The sequence below is a fragment of the Mercenaria mercenaria genome, unplaced genomic scaffold (genome assembly GCF_021730395.1).
Source record: "Mercenaria mercenaria strain notata unplaced genomic scaffold, MADL_Memer_1 contig_968, whole genome shotgun sequence".
In the NCBI taxonomy this organism is placed as follows: domain Eukaryota; kingdom Metazoa; phylum Mollusca; class Bivalvia; order Venerida; family Veneridae; genus Mercenaria; species Mercenaria mercenaria.
In genome coordinates this window covers 17,784-30,311 of record NW_026463888.1, presented here as the reverse complement: position 1 = coordinate 30,311, position 12,528 = coordinate 17,784, and the positions used below count along the sequence as shown (strand labels likewise).

Genomic DNA, 12,528 nt, shown 5'->3' with positions numbered 1-12,528 from the left:
TTGCACGTGCAAGCTGACGTCATTCATAGCAATGGCAGAATTGCGTCTTTCGATTTATTTTCAAAACTTGAAATCAAACTTTCGAAAAGTAGCAACATTAAAATATGATTCAAACTATTTCTTCTGACGATAAAAGATAAACACTGAATAAACATGACTATGTCTTTGTACCAGATTTGACGATATTTTCAATGATAAACAAGAACTGATTTTTTATTTCATTTCTTTCTGGGTTTTTTTCCTTTTTGTCTTTTTTTTATTTTTTTTTGTTTTCGTTTTCGAATGCGAATTATGAGACTGATATGAAAAAGGCCGGTATACTGACAGTTATTCTGATTTTCTGATACTTACGGAAATCAAACCACTTGAAATAAAGCTATTGTAAAAATATAAATATACGAATTAAATGCTATTGTGGTGTTTGAATGGATATTAACAATATTGCGGCTTCATGCAAATAATCTAAGAGTTGTTGACGCGAGTCATGGGTTTCCAAAAAGTATCTGTCTGGGTTTTCGCCGAATAAATGCAATCATACACGCATTCGTGTTTATTGCACGTAATACTATGTATAAAAGTATCAAATTAATTAAACATCTAGCCCCAATTTCACACACACAAAGAAAGAACTTAAGTAATGACTTAGCTAAGTCTGTTATTTCAAATGCTTGTTTTTGTCTTTTATGCGTCTTCAATGTTTACCTTTTAAGAGCCGTAGATAAAAATATCGTAGATTAAAACACAACAATTTTGAATCTTACAGAAAATGAAATGAAAATAAGAAATGTACTTGCTTAGACAGAAATATTATAACTGCGTGACTTAAATAAGTACCGAAGGCAAATACTACTGACCATAATATGATTTAGCTATAAATGCACTGACATAGAAAAAAAAAACATTTTATAACAATAACTCAGGCAAAAGCACGATTTTAAAATAACGGACTAAACTAAGTGATTTCTAAAGTTTTCTCGTGAAATAAAGGCCTGAAGCAATTGGTTCCTTCGTTAAACAACTGCAAATTGATTGCGTAGATGCTTTGAAAAGAGCATCCATCGAATTCCTATAATTGGCTACTTTGTACGTCATGTTAACATTTTGGGACGCTTACTACAGACTAGAATTAAGCATTACCTTTCATAACCAAGCATATGACATACAACTTCAGCTTCTCTGCTGTCAAATCTATCATCACACACTGTCCCCCATGTGTTGTTATACCAGATTTCAATTCGACCCTCCAATGAAGAATTTCCACCAACCAAACGGACGCCTAATTCTATAAGAGAGACAAACCGATATATTCCGCAGAATTCAAGTTTTCCTGCTGATATCATCTTTTTAAGAACAACTGATATGATGAACCGATCCATTTGTCACAATAAGAGTTGATGTTGTTTTTACTGTGTCCCTTTAAAACAAAACAAACAAACAAACAAACAAACAAAAACAATATCATAAACCGAATATTCCAACAAATATGGCTCAATTTGAAGTTTACGAATAATAAAAGTGTTCTATATCACCGAGTCCAATCGTTACCTTAAAAAACCGGATCAGTAACGCATCATCGCAGATTAAATGGAGCGGTTTTGGTAAGAAAATTGTCTTTTTCAGTTATTTAGAAATTATTGTCAGAGACAGCATACAGCGCAAGATGTGCTCTGAACATAATGGAATACACCTTACTATTTGTTTTCCAGCATAGCACATCGAAGCACTTTTCTCAATTACTTCGCAAAATCATGTGAAAACAGCAGGTAAACAATGTCATGACTCAGAATAAGCGTTATTTCCAGTACGTTCTCTGGTAAACATACAATATTACGAATTCCATGTTGTCCCTGAAACACGTTGGTGCTACAAAATATGATTTACATGTTTTGAAAGGCCAGTATAAGACGATTCATGACTGAGCTGATCAGTAACGCAGAAGCTAAAGGATCAGCGACTACAAAATACAGTAACGCAGAAGCTTCGGATTCTACTTTTGTGCTCGTTCTCATCAATTTCTAAGGAAAACGTGCCATTATTTATTTGATTTATCTTTCAGAAACAGCGATAAGTATTTTCTCCTGATACCGTTTTAGTCTAAACAGCAATTTATTGTTTTTATATAGTTAATCATTCTTCTGAGGCTTCGTGAAACACTAATTGTTTAAGGGCAATAATTCAGTCGCACTGTGGTCAAAATGTTTAAGACAATAAAAGCATGCATTTACTAAATATCCTACTTTATATAATTTCTACATAAACTAAAAAAATGTACATATAGCCAGCTCCGTTTCAAATTGTAAGCATGATTGCGAGAAAGTCATTTTCGAGAGATTTTTCCCGAGATCAAAATTAAAATGCTGTTACCTGGAACTATTTTTTATTCCACAATGTAATTTCATTTCTCACCCTAGCACAACTATTAATTTAATGCGTTTCTACAAAAACGCAGATCAAAGGCATTCGCACGTATACCTTTATTATTTTCTCAAGTAAGATCTGGTCCCCAGTTACGTGACTATTTTTAATTTGTTCTCACCCTTGTAAGCATAATTGATATTGCTTAGGTTTATATTCACTGTTGTGCATTATATAGTTCTAATATTCTTATATGTAGTACCTTTTTTGTCATTGTTTATGCAACATAATTTGCAGATAGTTTTATTGTGTAAAGGGATTGTACTGACAAAAATGTAAAACTGTTGTATATAGCGAAGCCTTCAGCAATCAAACAAATAATTCTAGAGCTTCACTAAATTTTAAAGAAGCCCAACTTTATCATATTCATCGAAAAATAATATGACATTATGCACATATTATTACAACCAGTATAATTGTATACCTTAAGAATGAGTACTGGATAATTGGAGCCATCCTGTTTGTTGATCTATTCAATTTCTATTTGCTTCAATTTAGTAACAACATACTGTGACATGTCTATCAGAGTGTAGCATTAAACTTTTTTTTGATCGTGTTATTCTATGTGTTTCTACTGCTTATCATTGTTTTGATAGATAAATATAATGAATACAGATTCTCCTGTAAACTGATGAAAACGAACTCGGAAGAAAACTCTGAAGCTCCTATGTTACTGTATTTTGCAGTCGCCTTATACTAGTCTTCTAAGAAATATAATTCATAACTTTGATAAAACATGTTACAGGAATGTGTCATTGATATCGGGGAGGTGGTAATTTAATGATTTTGCCTAAGAACGTACTGAAATAATGCCTTTTCTAAGTCGCGGCATAGTTTACCTGCTATTTTCGCATGGTTTTCCAAAGCAATTGAAAAAAGTGTTTCGATCTAATGAAAAATGAATAGCAACGAGTATCTCATAATAATCGGAGCACATCTTATGCCGTCTTTGGTGGTGATTTTTATATAACAGAAAAATACAATTTTCTTATCCAAAATCACCAAAACAGCTCTATTCGGTCCAAGATCATGCGTTACTGATCCTGTTTTTCAAGGTAACGACTGGACTCGGTGTATCTTACAAGACGCATAAATAAATGATTAAGGCCTTAATACCTAACAATGTTGCCTTTATATTTCTTATAAATTGTACAATGTTTCATAATGCTGTCATATTTAAACAGGTGGAAAACCTTACCTCATTGTGAAGAATATTATTGATAAAATACATAAAATTAGGAAACAACTTGGGACTGTACGTCATCTAAGACAGAATTTAACTGTCAAAAGATTTGAATCAAAACTGAAATGATGTGACGTAGTACTACATCTAAAACTATATTTCTTTTCCATTCTTTATCAAGTACATGTATTCTCGGTTCAATATTCTGGTTCCTAAGCATAATTTTATGGACATCTCAGGTGAAAAATAGCTCGGCATTTCTCAACTAAATCAAATAGACTCTATGCCGGCTTTTAGTTTGGTGATACCCTTTTTATGGGCAAAATAATTACTTTTATGTTAATACTGTAAACCAGCATATTTAACGTGTCTGTATTCCGTACTAGCACTTGCATGTTTTTCGCATAATCAATAATCTAATTCGCGTCATGTTTGAATGAAAGCAACTAAAGCGTGTAAGGTTAGAGAGACATGGTTGATGTTAATTCGCTGGCAAACTGTAGCATATTGTTTTAAATTAGAGGACAACGAAGGTCGTGTGTTACTCACCTGAGTAAAAAACTTGGCCTAGTTTCGAACTTGACATAAACTCCATTCACACAAATATTCTAAAATCGTAACATGTTGATTGCGTAGAAAAAAAGGTCTCTTGATAGTTCATAAACGTTTCTAATTTATCTTTTTATTCTGATCCAGTTATCTCGCTTTTGATTTCGTACAACCAAACTTCATAATCGACCTCTATTTCACCAAGAACAATTTTATGGTTACATTCCATGTAAATCAGGAATACAAGATTGCGTATGTTGCATTAATAAGGTTTATTTATCTTTAAACATCTTTTGACCACAGACAATCGAGTTTCCATTTGGCCTGTATTTGATAAATATAAATATTCTAACCGTATTAAGATTCACTAAGTGAACAAGTTTTATATCCTTTAACGCACAGGTTTTAACCTTACCTAAATTTCATAAACACAAACAGTCTTCTTCAAGATTTCGTGTAAATCAGAATTAAGATTGCCTGTTTGGCAATTAATTCATTGGCGCAAACAATCGAACTTCCCTTTAGCTTATAAAAATACATGATATCTTTTGAAAACATTGGAAATGTTCTTGTGGTTGGACTACATAATGTGTCGGAAGGACCATAAACAATCCACAGGGCGCAATCTTTACATTAGAAAGGGCATTGTATTCTGTATCCTTTGACACTTATCTGTACAAAGCTATTCCAGATATATACTTTGCATTTGATAGAGCTAATACAATGTCGTATATAAAAACCCTGCTCCTTATATTATAGACATCCTAACAACAAATGGTAAATAAAACTCATAATTGACGGACACTTTGCAATTTTATTACTATTTGATGATATCTAAATTGCATATTGTAAATTACATTTTACTGTTACTATGCACCAGTAAAACTAACAGAATTAAAAATGATCCCAAAGTCTCAAATGATGCTGTTTATACAGAAGAAATCATATTGACCACTGTCAATTTCGCTGACAGCATAATTCATATTGCTTTAGTTCGTATTCACTGTTGTGCATGTATACTTCTAATATCCTTATATGTAGTACACTTTTGTTATTGTTTGAGCACCATGATTTGTAGATATTTTTCATTGTGTAAAAGGAATGTAAAACTGTTATATACAGCGAAGTCTTCGGCAATCACATAAATAATTCTAGAGCTTGACTAAATTCAAAACAAGCACAAACGTCTCATACCAATGGACGACTTTGGAGTTTTTAGCCCCTGGCGGGTTCCTTTCAATAATATCAGAAAGATATACCTAGAAATCCCTAACCTAAGTATGTTGCGTTTTTTCTTGTAGTTACTCCCGTTAAATGATATACACAGATGAACTTCATAAACACATAATTCAATGGTTGAAAAGCTGCACTTGACATATTAAATTTTATGGGCTTGTTGGTGACTGGATACGAGAAATACGCTGTCGAGACAAACCATATCAGGCGACAGTGTGCCCGACCACCAATAAAATTTTGTCACGATTTTATTTTGCCGACTACCCTTTATTCCATATTTTCTGAATTTAGACATTACTAATTCAGTGTTAAAATATATGTACCTTGCCAGCTACTCTGTACTCCAGAATGTGCTGAATAAATCATTACTGGTCAATTGAACCGTTACTGGTCATAAAATGCTTCAGGCTAAACACGTGTATACTGGTTGTGCAAGACATTTTGTAAACTAGCATAGCTACTTACTGTGCAGACTTGAATCTTGCAGTCATCAGATTATTATTTGTTTGGTTTTTGACATCAGTGTTTGTTTGTTGTAGCTTAACGGCAGTCATAAAATGCTCAATGAACTGTATTTTAACAGAATCACAACACAAAAAGCTCCAAAAAGCTCACACTGACATATTAGTAACCAAATATGGAATATTTCTGGTTTGCATGTGACCAAAACAAACATAGAATGAAAGAAACTTGTAAGAGACAAGATAAACATACAGATTGACTTACTTTGTTCTGTTTAATTGTATAGCTTAAGTATTTTAGGTAGCAACGATGTTTTATATAAACCATTTAGAGGAGGTTACATATATTAGGGTGCCATATTAATATTTCAAAAAAAGAATAATTCTGACATTTAGTAACAATTCGTATTATGCATCATCCTGAATTCATAGAGAAGATACAAAAATTAAGTATACTAGAAAGCTGCTTTATTTTAAATTATGTACACTTCGTTTATTATGTAATATGAAGGTACGAATAACGCAGAACTGATGTACGCAGTTTTGTTCTGAGTAAATAAATGTACGTTTCTTATACATGAACTTAAATGGATTTCATTTCTTATGAATTACTTGACAAAGTTCACATGGCTCACATATAGATTTTGGCTAAAACATTTTAAGAAAAGTTGATTAGTGCACAAGTGCAAAAGTTCTAAGTACAAATATAGTTTTAAATAAATTTATACAGAAACATACCTCGCTGGCGTCCTTCTCGGATTTTTTGGTCTATTGTTAAATCTCCAGAAATGAACTGGGTCTGTACAAGTGTCTAAAATGTAAAATGTAAGCAACAGCTTTAGAAGAAAGGTCTGAGAAATCAATATTGTTTCAATCTTTATAAATTAACTTGATGAAGCCATTTTTTCTCACACACCTTTGGTCTTGATCCAGTCTCCATTGTTTGCTCTGTCATAGTGCTCAATTTACTAGTCTTTATTTACCCTTACCATGCTAAATTTCTATAAGGAATGCGCCCATCTTTCAATTTTGACAGTACCATAAACTGTTAAAAGGGGTGCTTACCAAAACGATACTGACTAAATGGCGAACAGTGTAGACCATGATCAGACTGCACGGATGCGCAGGCATACCTTGGTCTGCACTGGTCGCAAAGGCAGAATCACTTGTCGCCAGCAGGCTAAGGGTTAAAATTGGAAGTTTATCAAGCCGATAGTTTCCATGCTTACTTCTTTGTTGCCCTTTACTGTGAATGGTTTATCCATACGAAGAAAATGTGCTATCTTAGACACTTAAGATTTATTTACAAAATGTATGCAGTACTTAAGTTAAAAAAAGCCATTAGCCAGTGAGTCGGGCTAAGTTACTTGCACTCATGCGTAAAATATCATGGAAAATTATCCAAAAGGAAAGAAATATTTCCAAGAACGCAGCGCTTTTTAAGAAGTGTACAACATCAGCCTGTGTAATTGGAACATGGGTAGGGGTAATAGTTTGGAGGCCTTTCCCGACTAGTTCTATGCCAGTAGATAAATTGGTATCTTTGAACCGATACAACAAAATCAAACAAACCAGATTAAAATGTACATAGTAATAGACTGAATAATGAAGGGAACAGGTATGTGTAGTAGTTCGGGGTTCATTCTCTCTCCAAGAATGGTTTATGCAACTAGACAAATGGTACTAATTAAACGATTTCAGACAAGAAATAGGGGTAAATCAGATTGAAATGACTGTATACTAGCCCAGTCTGTATAACTGAGTACAGGTAGGTGTGGTAGTTCTGGGTACTCCCTGATATATCATACTTAACGTCTGAGAAAGAAAAAGGTTGAAAAGTACGCATCATTAGCCTAATAATTGATGAACTGAAATTGCAGTGTTTGGCGGGGTTTAACACTTGTATTTTATTTTTTAAATTTAGTAAGACAAAATTGTATATTTGAAGCCAATTCGGGCTTAAGCGATTCAGATTTAATCAGGTTGAAATGTAAACGGTACTAGCCCGGACCATAAAGGTAAACGTAGTTGTAATGTTTTAATGTGCTCTGTACAGGCTCACAGCCAATGTTTTACTATGTCATTTATTTATTAAAACTTATAGAGCAAAACTATATTGTTTTTATACTTTTATTACTTCGAGAGCTAGGCAACTACTAAAAAGTATCAAAGAGGTTAATCAGTATGCAGTCAGTGTAATATGATATAACACCTACATTACAAGTATGTGTAAACACTACATTCCATCTATTCTTTAATAAATTGAAAATCAATTTATTTATAATAGTCAATCAGTTCAAATCATATTAAAATTCTCTAATTTTCAAAATCATAGTTTCTTTAATCAATTAAAATTTCTAATGTTTCATTTAATCTTTGATAAATGTAAAATCTAAAAATATTTATCATAACTCAAATTTCAAGTGTTAATTTTGCACGGTTAAAATTTTCAAAGTTTAATGGAAGCCGCCCAGGAGGCGTTAGACTAGCCACTAGACTGATAATAACTATATTTCTATATTTTTCCCTTTTTTAACAAATTCAATTTCATAGAGACAAAAGACAGTCTATTTTAGTGATTTTCATACAGAACTGATGTTGAAATTATCGTATTGGACATAGGATATAGACTGGCTCAGTTCACTACATTCAATCATAAAATTGTAAAAAGATATATCATAGTCTAGGAGCTAGTCTAAGGAGGCGTCTTCCAGTAGGTACGCTTAAGAATTTGTCCTGTGGAGATGACGTCATCAATTTAGGATCAGTTGTTGTATTACCTGTTATGTATAGATTGCAAAAACTGTACATAACACTAAATGATTTAATAAAATTTGAAGTTATAAAATCAAATTGATTTTTTTTAATCATTCAATTTATTTTTGATGCAGGTATATAATCATAATTATAATATTAAATTGTCAGCAACAATCGTAAAAGAACTTTTCTCCATTTTTGTAGACTTGTCAAGGGTCCTCTTCTCAAATACATTATTTGATTTATTTGATAGTTACTTCTGCGCATTTCGCATATTTTTGCAATATAAACTAACTTTAGTGAAAAATGTTAATATATTTATAAGGTAATAGAATATTTGAAATGATCTTTTTCGCCGCAAAATTAGCGATTGAAATTCTAGCTTTCTCTCTAACAAAGAAGATGTTGTATGGCATGCAGAAGGATAGTTGTCTGATATTTCACCTGTCCTAAATAAATGACGTATAATCTGAAGTCTTGATGATACGGAATCTTAACATCACCATGCACTAATCTTAATTTTACGTGGTGCAATTTTTTAATCATTTATTCTACTAAACATTTAACTTCATAGACAACTTCCATACTTCTATGCCTAAGACATTTTAAGGAACAAAGAAATTGCGGCTTCTTTGATGCCATGCACCAAAAATTCGTCTTGTAGTTTTCTGGCAAAGTTCATAAATATTTCAAAACGTTCTCACGTTTTCAAGTCCTACAAATGTTTCCAAGGTAATTGCGGTATAAAGTTCAACTTGAAATATGTGCTTATCGGATAATTGAATCATTCATTTACAACAACATGCGTCTGTTTATTTTCAGTTCAAGCCAGTTATTTTCAAATAACATCCAACAGTATGGTCTAACTGTTAAAAGCATATACGCCTGGCACTTAGGGCGTAATTTATTAAAATAAATTCCGGTTTTTTTATTGGGAGTTCATGTTTATGTATGTTAAGTACACTTCACTCCATTAATATCAATCCCGGTAACGAACTGGCTTGGTAATATTCCTCTTCGGTCGAGGTTGAACAACGGTTTCAGGTGGTTTCCTTGGAGGTTGGAAAGCGGTTTCGTGTGGTTTGGCTGGTTTCCAAATTGGGGCGATTAAACCCTATCAATGCTGCGAAGTCTTGTCCTTGGAACGTTGGGCCATTACCGGAACGGGTAACCGAGGGTATTTCGAACATAGAGAATGACAGTTGCTGCTGAATTATTGTGTAATATTTCATTTTTACAAACGGATATCTGTTATAGTCGTCAATCACGACCATAAGATACACATTTGAATTCGGTATCGGTCCATAAAAATCGACACAAATTTCATCCCAAATTTGTTTTGGCAATGTGCACAACTTATTGGTTCAACGGTCATACATGTCATATAAGATTTCACAGTGTTTTCACATTTTTCATCAATGAGAGGGAACCAAACATTTTCCCGTAACAATTGTTTTGTTTTGTTTTCACCAATCCACTTCGAGTAGTGTCTTTACTTTAAGTGTTTTCTAATGCATGACAGCTGAGAAAATCGGTTTTCACTTCCTTTTTTATATTGGACGCGAAAATTATAGCCTTTCAAATCTCTGTGGTTAGTTAGCTTTAGGGTTGTTGGAGATTGATTCAAGACATTTTGCACCACTAATCAATTTGAACTGTTTTCCAGATAAGTACTAGTACATTTTGAAATGTTCAATAGAAATCACTAGTGCGTAGCATTCTCGTTTCGACTGGCTCTGCTGTACTAGAGTGGAGACTTTACTTGAGTACGCAATTATCTTATTTTCCTGACTCAAGATACTGACAACTTCTACACCACTTGCGTCAACTGTCAGTTCAAGTTCTTTGCTCGGATCGGATCATAATATGACATTACAGTGTCACTAGTTAGAGCATCTTTCAATTTCATAAACGCACTTTCTTCTGTTTCTGTCCTCTGCCACTTTATTCCTTTCAGAGTTATTTTGCGTCATGGATCAATCAGCGTTCTACTAGTCGTGGATAAATCGCGACAAATCGTTCGTCATGTCAAGAAAACTTCGTAGTTCTGTCACTGTCGTTGAAATGGCTGCTTTCTTGATAGTTGTGACCTTTTCAGGGTCTGGAGATATTCCTTGGTCGGAGAATATGTATTCATAGAAATTAATTTGATTTACTTTGAAGATTTTCTTTTTATTCAGAGTTAATTTTTTGTCTCTCAATATCTGAAACAATGATTCCAGGAAGTGATCATGACTTTTTTCATCTTCTTCATACAGAATAATATCATATGCGATGTTCATCACGTTTTTGCAATCCATCTAACGCTTATCCAATTTCATTCTGAAAATTTCTGGCGCTGTTGACACACCATAGTTCAGTAACTTGTATTGCCATAATCCTATGTGCGTAGAGAACGTCGTTTTGTATCTTGACTCCTCTGCAAGATCGAGTTGATGGAGCGCTTGATTAAAATCCAGTTTACTGAAATATTTTGCATTGTTCATTTTGCAATGATTTTGTCTTTTGTCAATGGTGGGTGTGACATCTCTCTCTCCCTCTCTCTCTCTCTCTCTCTCTCTCTCTCAAGACAAATAATGTATTTTAAGACTTTAAATACGTACAAACCAAAAGAAAGGCAACCAAGTGCGCCAATTTCATTCTCAACTACCATCGTAGACAGCAGTCTGACCGGAGGGGCAGAGCAAAACAAGAAAAAAAGAGAAGAAAAGACAATTAACCCTGACCTTTTCAAAAGGTAGTTATATTAAAGTGTAATAAAGTTTGCATATATCAAATTGATCTGTAAATCAAAAACCCTTCAAATGATACCAAATATCTTTTCTTTGGTTGACTGTAAGCGATTATATTTATTTCTGCAAAACAGGCAGCAGATTGTTTCATACTAAACTGTCAAATGCCTTTTTCATATGATAACTTATATAGAGCATATATGAGTACTACGCAAATCTTTAAAAGGTAGTTTGCTTTTAAAATAGATCAAAAATGAAACTTCTTTGAAGGCTCTAAGGTTCTAAGTATTTTATTAACTTTCAGATATTAAGTAGCTCTTCCCAAATGACGACAATTTCTTTAGAAAATCCTTGCATATTTTTAGAAATTAAAAACAAGTCACACCATACAGCTGTATGTCTTTAGGACACAGATGCTTTTGCTGTCACTGTATTGCTCTTTGTTACTTGTTGTCAAAGTAAAATCAGTTTTGACAACACTGAATCATTTGATATCATATAGCTCTTCTTTATCAAACTATCCCCGCAGGCAATCGAACCGCCGGATATCAAAATTCGTATTTTCACAAAGATATCACAGACTAATTGCTTACACATATACCCTGTCTCGTTAGTGTTTTCAAATATGTAAGAAAGTATACGAGTGAGTATGTTGTACGCACCAAATAGTATTTCGTAAAGTGTTCTACATGCCTTCAAGATTTGATATTGAAATATGTCAATTTACTGAAGAAATATAGAATAAAAGTATAAATATACTAACAATAACTACACAAACGTCTAGCCACAATTTACACATCTTTAGAAATGAACAGAATGCACTTCATAATAATGAAGAGAAAAAAACATACATCCTGCTGGATTATTAGCTTAGCTCTCGAGAATACATCTTACAACTTCCTGGCATTCTTCATTTGTAAAGTGGGTCAAGTTAATCTCGAGTGTTTACGTTTGTTCGCATTAAGGCCCCACCAAATTAAAAAGTTGTTCATCGGATTTGCCGCTCGTATATTTTCAGAAACACACAAAACAATTTTTTTTTGGCTTGCGCTCGCCCCATTGAAAAAAAATCAATCCAAAATTTTTGGTGCGCTATTTTAGTCACATATGTATGTGATAAGTATGGTGTAAGGTTATGCATTGTTGTTTATTGCATATTTCAAACAGCATTTTCAAAAGCATGCATTATTTGATT

The 12,528-nt window shown here is 33.2% G+C and overlaps 1 protein-coding gene across 2 annotated transcripts in view; it reads right to left on the bottom strand.

Annotated features, from left to right (window-relative positions):
- Positions 1–12,169, bottom strand: part of LOC123547223 (zinc metalloproteinase nas-36-like) — a 55,929-nt gene extending 43,760 nt beyond the window's left edge. The window contains exons 1-3 of one of the 2 annotated variants that reach the window (XM_053536396.1): positions 12,097–12,169; positions 6,583–6,655; positions 1,138–1,282 (exon numbers count right to left, since the gene is read on the bottom strand). In XM_053536396.1, coding sequence (XP_053392371.1) covers positions 1,138–1,282; positions 6,583–6,655; positions 12,097–12,132 — 254 coding nt within the window. In that variant the 5' untranslated portion in view covers positions 12,133–12,169. Of the gene's footprint in view, positions 1–1,137; positions 1,415–6,582; positions 6,656–12,096 lie in introns of both variants that reach the window. The other variant, XM_053536397.1, reaches the window with a different exon arrangement.
- Between the last annotated feature and the right edge of the window lie 359 nt (positions 12,170–12,528).